Raw genomic sequence first — 12,436 nt, forward strand, 5'->3', positions numbered from 1 at the left:
GCGGGGCGGAGAGAAAAGGAGCCGGGATGACGCGCGCCGCTTCGATCGGAGCACAAGGCACATCTAATAACACTCGCACTGGAAAATCCCGAGTAACCCGTCCCTGGCGCACCCCGCAATCTGCAGGCACAATTAAGCCCGCCTCCACGCCGTTGGGAGCAGCTGTCTCGGGAATCCTCCCTTCCTCAGAATGTGGGAGCGGTGTGGCGGGGCGACAGCTGCTCAGCCCGGAATCTTCCCCGCTCCCCGCCGGCAGGACAGCCCGCGCGGCGCCCCCTCCGGCGCGGTGGCAGCTGCCCGGGCATCCCCGCGGGGAGCGCCCCAGACTCTGCCGCGCGCAGCCGGGGCGGGGGCTCCGCTCCCCTCCGACGCCGGCGGGCGGCTCCCGCGCTGCCGCCTCTCAGGCTCCTAGCGGTCCCTCAGGTGTCCTCCTCCAAGTCCAAGGAGACACCTTGGCAACGTGGGGGCGGGGAGCGTCCCCTCCGCGCCCGGCGCTCCGACGGTAACTTAACAACCGGAGGCGCGTCAGACCCACTCGCCACACACCAGCCCAGGTCGGGGCGGGGGACGGGGGAGGGACGGTGTCTCCTCGGCGCCCGGGACACGCCAAGGGCTGCCAGGGAGCCGCGCGCGCGCGCGTGAGCGCGCCCTCCCCCCGCGGGGCCCCGAGACCGTCCGCGCGTCCCCGCGCCGACCGCCCCACGGCCTTCGCCGGGGCGCGCGCCCGGCCGCCCCACCGCCGCGCGCCCGCGCTCGCGCACGCGCACGCCGCGCCCGGCCGCCCTCGGCGCTGTCATGGCGGCGGGGAGCGGCCTCAGGGGCCACAGGCACAGGCGCGCGAGCGGCGGCGGGGCGAGCGGGGGCAGTAGCATCCTCGGCACCGGCCGCCGCCTGCGCCGCGGGGTCCGCAGCGACAGCAGCCGCGGCGCGGGCGAAGGCTGAGCGCTAGGGGCGGGCGGGCGGGCGGGCCCGGGCCGCCGCCGCGGAGCGGGACTCGCGAAACTTGGAGGCGGCGTCCAGGTGCACTGACCCCGCTCCCCGCCCGGCGCCGCCCGCCCGCGCCCGGCCCCTCCTCCCGCGGGCCCCGCACACACCTCCCCGCGCCGCCGGCCCGGCTCAGGTGCTCCACTCCTCCCCCTGGGCCGAGCGTTGAGCGCTATCGCCGCCCCCTGCCCCCGCCTTTTCCTGCCCTGGATCTCCGCCGCCACCTCGGTCGCGCGGCTCCCGGGCTGGGGGTGAGGACGCGTCCGGAGCAGCCGGGTGAGGAGGAACTTTGCCCCTCGGGGGTCTCTCGGGGCCCCCCTCTCCTCCCCGGCGCCTCGGGCGCCAGCGACAGTTTCTCTCGGGGTGCACCTGTGAGGAGAGGTGGCCCTGCGCGCCCGAGCCGCGCGTGTGGGGGAGGAGGGAACCTGTTCTGGGGCCTCGGGAACCCGCCCGCCCTCAGCCCGAGCCGGGGAGCAGCGGGCGGCCGGGAGAGGGGGGGCCCCGTCGCAACTTACCGGTCGGACGCCAACTACTCCCCTGGCCCCCCCAAAGCCCCCTCAGACCGAGCCGCGCCTCCCTAACACGCATCTCGTCTTCCAATAGGCTCGGGCGTTGTTGTCAGCCTCGGGGAGAGAGATTGGACAAATATTCCTCCCGGAGAGGAGGGCGACGCCAAGGACTTTCCACATCAACTGCTTTTGGGGTTTCTCCACAACTTGGAGTAGTCAGTGACCCTCGGCGTCGCCGCTCTGCGCGTGGCTCAGTGCAGCGGCCGGGCTGCCCCCCCCCCCCCCCCAGTGACTCCGAGGTGTCCGCTCTCGAGAACTGGCCATGGCGAGTGGGGACAATAAAGTCCCTTCTCCGCCACCAACAGGTGATGACGGGGGAGGTGGAGGGAAAGCAGAAGAACCCCCCGCCGAAGGGGGTGCATTGTCCCTGACGCCGGGGCTCCCCATCAGGGGCATCAGGATGAAATTTGCCGTGTTGACCGGGCTGGTCGAAGTTGGAGAAGTGTCCAGTAGGGACATCGTAGAAACGGTCTTTAACCTGGTAAGTAGGTTGGCGACAACAGGGCTTTAAAGCTGGAGCCACGTGCTTGGCTAGTGTAGACTTTTCCCAGGGATAGAAACAGGAAATTCTGCAGACCTAGATGAAACTGTCTCTTGCATTTTCCAGTCTCTCGTAATTTTCAGTCTCTGAAGGGTTTCAGTCTCTCGTAAGTTTCAGTCTCTGATATGTTTCAGTTTAAGGGGAATTATGTAAGCGTTGATGCCCCAGGTTTTGTGAAAGTGGGCAGATCTCCTTAGACTAAAGAAGTAATTGTTGATGCATTTTGAGGGGATTCCAGTGGAGGATTTTTATTCTGTAAATATTCCTCCATCCCCCCCTCCCGTGGGGAGTTATAGTTAAATTTACACAAATATCATTGAAATTATCTAATACTTAAGACTTATATTCTTGTGATTTTTTTTTTTTTGACTTGAGAACTAGTATAAGCCTCTCTACTCTTTCAGCAGTTAACCTAAGCTTTGAACTTGCAATTCTTGTTCATAGAACTGATGTGAGATTAACTTGCAGCAAAGTTACTGTATTTTAAATTGGAGTGGTTTTATTCTTTGACATTCTAACAAAAGTTATGCTTTGGAGTGAATTTGTGGTGCTATCTTGTGAAAATTGAATGGTGATTTAAAGATATTGTGGTAAATATGGTATAGTTTCATATTGTAAACTCATGGTGCAGTGTATATTGTCATAGGAAATGAGCGCTTACTATTATGCATTGTGAATCTTACTTTAAAAAGGTAGTGATGTGGGCCAGAGAGATAGTTCGGTGGACAGGGTGCTTGCCTTTCAAGTTTTTGAACTGGGTTGGTTCCCCAGCAACCCGTATGACCCCCTGAGCCCTGACAGGAGTAAAGGAATAATCCCTGAGTACCTGCCTGCCACCCTCACCTTTTGCAAAGGTGGTAAAGCGAAACTATTTTCCAATTCCATTTGTAGAAATAACTATTATTGCCAATGGGAACATTAGGGGTTTGTGGGGACTCTGATTGTCTCTTTAGTTGTCATCTCCATGTGGTACTCTTAGTCCCTCTCTTCAGACCAACCCTGTTCTCCCGCCCAAACTCTCTGTGTCCATGTACATTTACCTTCTGCATCTTATTGGTCTTGGTCAGCGACATCCCCTTAATTGTTAGTTAGGGATAGAGCCAAACTGTTTGACACCAGACTCAGAATTCTGGGGAGGGGTTCAAGATACTGGAGCCAGAGCTCCAAAGGCAGAGGGCTCTCCTGGGAGCAGCCCTAGTCAGCAGGAGGCATGGATGGGGTTGCTGTGGGCTGATTGGCAAGGTTGAGAGGAGGAAACGGTTTTGTGGTTTATTTTTGGTTTGGGGGCCTGCCTGGCAATGTTCAGGGGTTATTCCTGGCTTTGCACTCAGGGATCACTCCCAGGGGTGCTCAGGGACCATATGGGATACTGGGGGTTGAACATGGGGCGGTCATGTGCAAGGCAAGCATCCTCCCTACTGTACTATCGTTTCAGCCCTGAGAGGAGAGGACAGTGTGGCCAGGCTTCCTGGAGACTTCCAAACCTAATGAGGGCTTCTTAGATTTTTAAAACACCAACTGTTATGGTCTTCAATTTAAGGAATAAATATTGAAGTATGGGCTTCCTTTCCTCCAGTGTACTTACCTGGGTTAGAAGGTAACAAACATGAACAGTTGTATTAACTGTTTAGTACCTTTCCTCACTACTTTCTTTGTTTTCAAGGTTAGGCTTGTATTATTCCAGGGCAGTTAATTATTTCCTTCACCAGACTTTTATTAATAGCCTAGTCACCTGCAGATGTATCTAGGAGATAGAGATTCTAGAACAAGATTGTAGCAAGATGAAATTCACTTGCTTCTAGAATATTAAAACTTTATAAAATAGGGTATTTCTCTTCTATTTTTGTTGTGATGGGAGTTTATATATATCAATACCTACATATACATTAGTGTGTTTTAAATAGTATATTCTGGAAATGTTCAAAAATACCCCCAAATTAAGATTAGATGGCCATTAGCTTCCATTAATCACCAGCATTTTGGGGTAGATTATATGTGTATACTTATCGTATGTATAGGAACAAAAACTTTGAGTTATAAGGAGATAAGTGGCAATTGAATATACTCCTTTACCTCAAAACAAAGTCTTGAAAACTTTTTGATTTTTCCTTTTTAAATTTCAGGTACCTCTGCAGGTAAACACAAATCTGTGATAGTGATATAGTCCATAATGAGGTCTTTGTCTATGAAGCACAATGTTCCTATGACAGAAGGATAATTAAAACACCTCTGTGCTTCAGAATGCTCTGTGTATGGGTGTGGACTTGGATGACTGAACACGGTTTTTATTTTTCTCGCATTTAATAATTAAGAGAAATCCAGAGTTTTTAGTAATAGTTTTCTTGTGTGTTACTTGGAGCTGTAGACCTGTGTTCAGCCCTTAACAGCTACACACTATTAGGGTAAGGGGTGGCCAGGTAGAAATGGAGGGAAAATCTGTTCCATTACACTTGCCCACCATCATTCTTTTCTTGTATAGAGCAGAAAAAGTTGATGAGAGTTCCTCTCTCTATTCTTTCTTCTATCTCTTTTCATGCTGCTTCTTATCTAGGATTTTGCTGTAATCTTAATTCTACTAAAAGAAGTACATATTAATTAATAAATATGCTTTAAAGAGGATTACCAGTACTTTGTTCCAAGCTCTGTGGAGACGGTGAAAGATTGAGTAGTTGGTTTACAATTTGGTGATTCTTAGAATGTCAGCCTTTCTAGGAATAGATCTGACTCAGGGTTGCAGTAGAATTGTTTTCTTTCCTAAGAAGGTTTTTGTAGCTTAAGCATAATTTACTCTAAACATAAGGCACAAAAATCATTAGGCCTGCTGAATGATGTAAGCCCCCTAGATTTTATTTACTTTTTAACGTTCAGCTGCTTTCAAAGAACCACTTAAAAAAAGTTCCTTAACTTTTAAAGTAAAACAATTTTTTGGGGTGTTTTTTCACTCAGAATGTGCAAGAACTTACTTATTAGCTGCTTTTTTTTTTTTGCAGTTGGCGCATTGGATACTTTTAAGGGGAAATTTTAGGCTATACCCAGAGGTGTTTAGGGGCATCTGAGGGCTCTGTGCTCAGGAGTTACTCCTGGAGATGCTTGGGGGAGTCTTATATATTGTGCTAGCGATTGACCTGGGATTGATTGCATGTGTGTATACTATTTCTCCAGCCCCTAACATTTTTTTCAATTGTGAAAAATAGGATGTAGACAGAAAAATATGTATATTGTTGAAGTAATAAAATATCACCACAATGTAAGCTCTATGAAACTTTCATCCATCTTAAAGAACTGTAAGTCCTATGACAAACTCCTCATATGAGCTCCTCTTTTAGCCTCTCTTTACTGGATATTTCACTTGTCACTTCATCTTTTATACTTATCAAACCTTCATTTTACTCAACTGATTCTTCTTTTACTGATTACACATTAGCTACTTTAAATAATAAACTTTGTACTGGTAGTTAAAATAAAAACAACCTTGCTTCCTCTAGAGTTGTTCACATTGTCAGTGGTGGAGTCATATATTTTACCAGCTTGGCCTCCCAACTTGACTTGACTGGCATAGCTTGACTTGACTGTTACAAATTCCCTGGAAACTTAGTTTCATTCTTATAATTTCTTTTACAAATATGTCTTATAGATAAGTTTTGATTAATAGCACTTCTTTATATTCAAGTGTTTCAAATTTATGGTTGAACTTTTACATTTTTCTTGTTGCAATCTAAAACCATTTCATTTTTCTTCATCTGTATGCTAAAGTAATTTGTCAAACCTTTGAACCCAGAATAATTAATGTACTGGCATGTTTTCAGGAATTTGCTGCTGAGTTTAAGGTGTCCATCAGGTATTTAAAAGTATTAAGTACTGAGGCTGAAGCCATAGTATAGCAGGAAGGGTGCTTGCCTTGCACAAGGCCTAAGTGGGTTTGATCCCTAGCATCCTATATGGTCCCCCAAGCACTACTAGGAGTGATTTCTATGCAGAGAGCCAGGAGTTACCCCTGAGCATCACCAGGTATGGTCCTAAAAAGCAAAAATTAAAAAAAAAGTATTTAATGCTATTTCAAAAATAAGAGTTTTCTTTGGGCTGATGACCAATACATGATTTCTTTTCTTTCTTTTTTCTTTGCATTTTGGGTCACACCCGGCGATGTACAGGAGTTACTCCTGGCTCAAGCACTCAGGAATTACTCCTGGTGGTGCTTGGGGGACCATGTGGGATGCTGGGAATTGTACCTATGTCGGTCATGTGCAAGGAAAAACGTCCTACCTGCTGTGTTATTGCCCCAGCCCTCGATACATGATTTCACCTTTAAAAAAAATGAAAAGTCACTATATAATTTTAATTAAAATGTTAGAGCTTAAAATATGGAAAACCACTTGGAGTAGTTTCTATTGAAATAAATATAGAGAGATGTGATGGGAGAGAAAAAGAGAGGGGCGTGAGAGAAAGAGAGGGAGAGAGAAAAGGAGAGAGAAGAAGAGGAGAGAGAGAGAGAGAGACAGAGACAGAGACAGAGACAGAGACAGAGATAGAGACAGAGACAGAGACAGAGAGTGACTGATTGACTGACTTGTGTCTAAGAGAGAACATGGACTTCTCCAGAGTGGAGAAAAGCCCAGAAATGAATTTTTAAAAATTTATTCATAGTACTCGATATAGATCCTAAATGGGGAGGTCTCCCAAACAGTTCTTAGAGATATGAGGGTGAGGGAACTTTCAGTGATACTTGAGCTCAGCAGTGGTGCTTGGGGCACCTTGAGGTAATGGGCATTGACCTTGGTGTCTCCACATGCCAGGCATAGTTTCTAGCCCTTTGAGCCCTCTCCCCACACTAGTGACGAGCCTTTCATATCTACAGGTGCTGAGTAGATCCCACAAAGGCTCTGTGTATATTAATAGTGTGTGGAGTGTAGTTATAAACCGAAGGGGCAGCTGCTGTTTTGTTCTAGCTGGTTGTTGCCTTGTACTGACATGGCCCAGTGGTATAATATATCTTAGCAATGTTTTTCAGGAAGAATTGGAAACTTAAAGAAGTGAGAGTAATACTGTATTATAGCATTATACAGGTGTCAGGTATGTATCATAGAAAACCAGCATGTATATGTACACTTGGGGACATCAAGATTTAAAATAATGTTTTCAAATGCCAAATTAAAATATCCAAGTTACTATGTAGATACATAAGAGTGATCTGTTCTACATCAATCTATGGTGGCAAGACATTGATACTTTGGTGGTATGTGATGATACACATTTGACGAACTATGAAATCATACTTCTAAGGCATTCAGTAATGTTGTAAACCAACATTACCTCAATTAAATAACAAAGGAGGGCTGTAGAGATAGTACAGGGTTAAGATGATCTGACACTATATGTGGTTTCCAGAGCATCACCAGGAATGATCACAGAGTTTAGGAGTAAGACCTGAGTACTGCTGGGTGGGGCCCGACAGCTACCCCCTACTCTCACCTCACTGTCCCATGCCCTAACACACACACACAAAAGAAGTAATTCACTCTAGAAATATGCTTGTTAACAGACTTCTCATATTAGTCTATAATTTATGTTACCAGTAACAGAAAACTTGGACTGGTTTAAACACAATAAGGATTTTATTTTATTTTTTCTTAAAAAATTTATCAAAGCATCATGACTTACAAAGTTATTCATAGTTGAATTTTAGACATACTTTTTTAAAAAAAAATTTATTGTATCACTAGACATATATTGTCCAGCATCAATCCCACCATCAGTTTCAACTACCCTCCATCAGTGTACCCAGTTTCCTGAGGTTCCCCAACCCTCTCATCCCCCAGCCTGCCACCTTGACAGGCACATTTTAAAGTTTGGTTGTAGTTTGGATCTCATGTCTTCAGTTTTGTTGACTCTGGCTTGGATATATACCATTCTTCTATCCCACTGATGTACCCAGGTCTGTTGACCTCTGTCCCCATTACTCCTGCACATCTCTTCTCCCCTCACGTTTTTTTTTTTTTGCTTTTTGGGTCACACTGAGCAATGCACAGGGGTTACTCCTGGCTCATGCACTCAGGAATTACTCCTGGCGGTGCTCAGGGGACCACATGGGATGCTGGGAATCAAACTTGGGACGGCCCCTCCCCTCACTTTCTTTCCCTAGTTGTTCTTCCCTCTCTGTCCTCTGGGGTTAAGGATTATCTAGGCATCACCTCTTCAATACATTTCATTCCTTCATCCTGTTGTTCTATTTATCATAGATAAGTGAGATCATGGGCTGGAGCAATAGCACTGCGGTAGGGCGTTCGCCTTATATGTGGCCAACCCGAGTTTGATTCCTCTGCCCCTCTCAGAGAGCCCGGCAAGCTACCGAGAGTATCTCGCCCGCATGGTAGAGCCTGGCAAGCTACTCATTGTGTATTTGATATGCCAAAAACAGTATCAACAAGTCTCAAAAAGGAGATGTTACTGGTGCCCGCTCGAGAAAATCGATTAGCAACGGGGTGACAGTGACAGTGACAGTGAAGTGAGATCATCTTGTTTTCACTCTTCCCTCCCCTTTCCCCCTTCTTTTGTTGTTACAGTGACTAGAGTCGATAATGCATGGTTGTGGTACTCACATAAATGGGCATGCAATGCTCACACATGTGTTTGCAGTTCAACTGTGGTGCTTGCTCATTGGGGAGGGCAGGGATTCTCTCCGAGCTGCTCATACATATGCTTGCTGCAGATCTCAGTATTTATATATTCTGGCACTTATTCTCCCATGCAGTACTCAGAACCTGGGGGGCCATTTATGGTAATACTTGGTTTGACTGTATGGACTGGATGGTTCACAGCCTCAGACTTGGTGATGGCAGTGCTACAGGGAGCCAACGTGCTGGGTGGGGAGTGCCAGGGCCACCCACGATGGTATTAGGCTTCCTTGTAGCTGGGGATGGAATTCAGGACCTCATGCATGTTGGACTTGTACTTTAGAGCCCTTTGAGTTGTCTCTCCATCCTCCCCCCCACCTTATTCCCCTTGTACATCTTTAGTTGCGCTCACACATACTTGGCTGTGCTTCAGAGATTGTATATCCTGTTAGGGGCACACGGTGTCCCAAACAGAACTCTCACTGACCTAACACAGTGGGCAGCAGCAGGTGTCAGACCTGTTGCCTCATAGTTTTAAGGCAAGTGGGTTTTTTTTTTTTTTGGGGTCACACCCGGCGATGCACAGGGGTTACTCCTGGCTCTGCACTCAGGAATTACTCCTGGCGGTGCTCAGGGGACTATATAGGATGCTGGGAATCGAACCCGGGTCAGCTGCGTGCAAGGCAAACGCCCTACCCGCTGTGCTATTGCTCCAGCCCCTTAAGGCAAGTGTTTTTTGCCACTGAATTTTTAGTTGACATGTTTGTCAGTGGGTCACTTTGTTAGTTTAAAAAACATTTAGTGGATTAGTCACTGTATCACTGTCATCCCGTTGCTCATCAATTTGCTTGAGCGGGCACCAGTAACATCTCCATTGTGAGACTTGTTGTTACTGTTTTTGGCATGTCAAATATGCCACGGGTAGCCTCAGAATCATAGTTCTCAAAAATTTGTGTGTGTTGGGGGAATGATTTCAAGGTTCATCCTGTGAACCTTGACATATCTTGAGATAGGGGAAAATATATTTATTATTGGGGTGTTTTTGGGTATGATTAATTCAAAGTAAGTTTATAGACCATAGAATAAGGTAGGGTTTATTGTGTGAATCAGGTATTTTTGGAAGTGTTGATTTTGATAAAAAGTTTTTGCAAGCAGCGGTCAGAGCGATAGTATAGCAGGTAGGACATTTGCTTTGCATGCGCCCAACCTAGACTAGATCCTCGACATCCCATGTGATCTCCTGAGCACTACTGGGAGTAATTCCTGAGTGCCAAGGCAGGAGTACCCCCTGAGAATAGCTAGGTGTGCCCCCAAGCCCCCAGAAACTGTTTGGAGCAGATAGTTACTACTTTGTTTCTGCTAGAATGCCCTGTTTTCTACAAAAGTGACTAATGTAAAAAAACTTTAGAGGGGTGAGGGGAATAAGACTAGGGAAGGCCATTTAATACCTGTGACACTTTGTAATCAGGATACTAAGAAAACCAATATCCTAATGAAAATGTTGGCAAAGTTTAGTCTCATTTGGTATTTTCACTTTTCTGATACTAGCCATGAAACTTATTCTTCCTTTTGAGATGTAGTTCAGGTTATTTGAGAAGAGACTCAAAGAGATAGAGAGCATTTATATCGGTACTAAAATCTGCTCCAAGGTATAGCCCTCTTCATTCATTATTTTGTCCTATATGTGTGTTTATATTTCTTATCTGTACTCGCAGATTTGGAGTCAGGGGGCTGCGGAGTCCACACCCAGTGGTGCTCTGGCTATTGCTGTCGGTGTGTTTAGGAGTGATCCCTTTTGGTGCTCATGGTAACATTTGTGCTGCTGGCAGTTCAGTTGGGGTTGGCCACATGAAGTCTTATCTCCTGCACTATCTGATCCCCTATACTTGCAGATTAGCAGCATGAAAAAGGTACAGTAGGTTTGGCAGTAATTAAGCCAGGGACAGGAAAGCAATTCTGTCACTATTTAGGTTTTCCTTAGGGTCTTTATATGTTGAGTTTGTTGTTGTTTATTTGTTTTGTTTTTGGGGTCACACCCATCTGTGCTCAGGGATCACTCCTGGTGGGCTTGGGGGACCATATAGGAGTACTGGCAATCGAACTCAAGTCAGCTGTGTGCAAGACAAGTGCTCTACCCTCTGTACTTTGCCCTGTCCTCAGGGTCTTTATATATTATTAAGGATTTCTCTTTATTTCTGCTAGAAGAAATTACATAGGACTTATCATTTTTACATCATTTGTACATTTTCTGCTTTTTAACAGTCATGTAGGAGGTAACTCAAAGGCAGAGATATATTATAGCAGAAAAAATTGTACTATTATAATATTTACTTTACAAATGATGATTCTGAGACACAGAGTGAGTAACATGCTGAAGTCACTGATTAAGTAATATGTATTGATGAGATTCAAAGTCAAGGAATTGACAACCTGAGCTGTTAATCACTAAGCCATAGCTGACTTTAATTGCAAAGAATCATAAATAGGAAATAGTGGCTTAAGATTTTTTTGAATCACGTCATTGGATAGTAAGTCTGAAAGGCCTCTAGATTGTTTAAAACTTTCTTTATATAACCAAGGTTTGTATCATAGATAGTCAGGTGTTTTAAAGAAATAAAAAAAAGACCTAATATGTACATTAGAAAAAAATGTGGTTTTAAGAATATGATGCTCAAATTGGATGGAGCTAATGATATAGTAGGTGCTGAGTTTGCTTCATTACTCTCATGGTTACGATTTTGTTGGCTTAGTTTTCATAGTAATTGTTTTCATTAAATGACTCTATTGATCTTTTAAGTAGAATATGAATAATTGTTTCAAGTAGGATATGAATAATATAGTAGAACTGATAATAATGAGCTCATTAATAAGGATGGGATGATGCTTTTTGGGGGGAAGGTTGGGAATTCCCAGTGGTGTTTGGTGTTTGGGGGTACCATGTGATGTTGAAAATCCAGTATGTAGCTCCTGGGCACGAAGTGTGTACTCTAGCCTTTGAACCATCTACCAGGTTCCAGGATGAGGCTTTCATTAACTTTGCAACAGAGAATACCAGATGTTGTCTTTAGTACCTGTCAAGATGTATAATGTTTGTTTAGTATTCAAATGACCTTTCATCGAAGTTGATTTACTTTCGTGAAAGATTTACTGAATATTGACATAGTCAAATTTGTGAACCAAGATTTTTCTTTCTTTTTATAGATTAGGGTGTCAATTTAACTAGGGATTAGCATTTAAATTTTCAAGTAAGTCATTTATTTAAGAAGCTAAAGAATCTTTTAAGTGAATAAGATTTTCAAAGTGAAACATTTCTGTGTATTTTACTGACTAGACCTTTATCTTAAGATTTAGCAGTAAGACACTATTTTCCTTTTTACTAAACAAACATATATTCATTAATTGTTCATTCACTAATTCAGTGAGTGTTAATGGAACAGAAATGGTTTGCTAGGCATGGAACCAAGTAGGAAATAAAACGGTGAACAAGACAGAAATGGATCCTGCTTTTAAGGATTTAAAGTATAAGTTCTTTAGCCCTTAGGCACTCCATTTCTTTAGCTATTCTTTTATTCAGTTTATTTAGACTTTCTTGTGTTTTATGAGTATACCCTCTATTTTTTTTGGGGGGGGAGAGGGGGAATAGTATACTCTGCTGTGCTCAGGACTTAACTCCTGAAAGGACTCAGTGATCACTCCTAGCCAGCTTTGGGTGACCCTTATAGGGTGCTGGG

General features: G+C 45.2%; 1 protein-coding gene across 3 annotated transcripts in view; it reads left to right on the forward strand.

Moving 5' to 3' along the window:
* The first annotated feature begins 985 nt into the window (after window positions 1-985).
* LRBA (LPS responsive beige-like anchor protein) overlaps window positions 986-12,436 on the forward strand; it is a 560,234-nt gene continuing 548,783 nt past the window's right edge. For 2 of the 3 annotated variants that reach the window (XM_055144433.1, XM_055144431.1), the window contains exons 1-2: window positions 1,121-1,260; window positions 1,588-2,034. In XM_055144433.1, the coding sequence (XP_055000408.1) occupies window positions 1,816-2,034 (219 nt within the window). In that variant the 5' untranslated portion in view covers window positions 1,121-1,260; window positions 1,588-1,815. Of the gene's footprint in view, window positions 1,261-1,587; window positions 2,035-12,436 lie in introns of all 3 variants that reach the window. The other variant, XM_055144432.1, reaches the window with a different exon arrangement.

This window comes from Sorex araneus, chromosome 7, assembly GCF_027595985.1.
Source record: "Sorex araneus isolate mSorAra2 chromosome 7, mSorAra2.pri, whole genome shotgun sequence".
Lineage (NCBI taxonomy): Eukaryota > Metazoa > Chordata > Mammalia > Eulipotyphla > Soricidae > Sorex > Sorex araneus.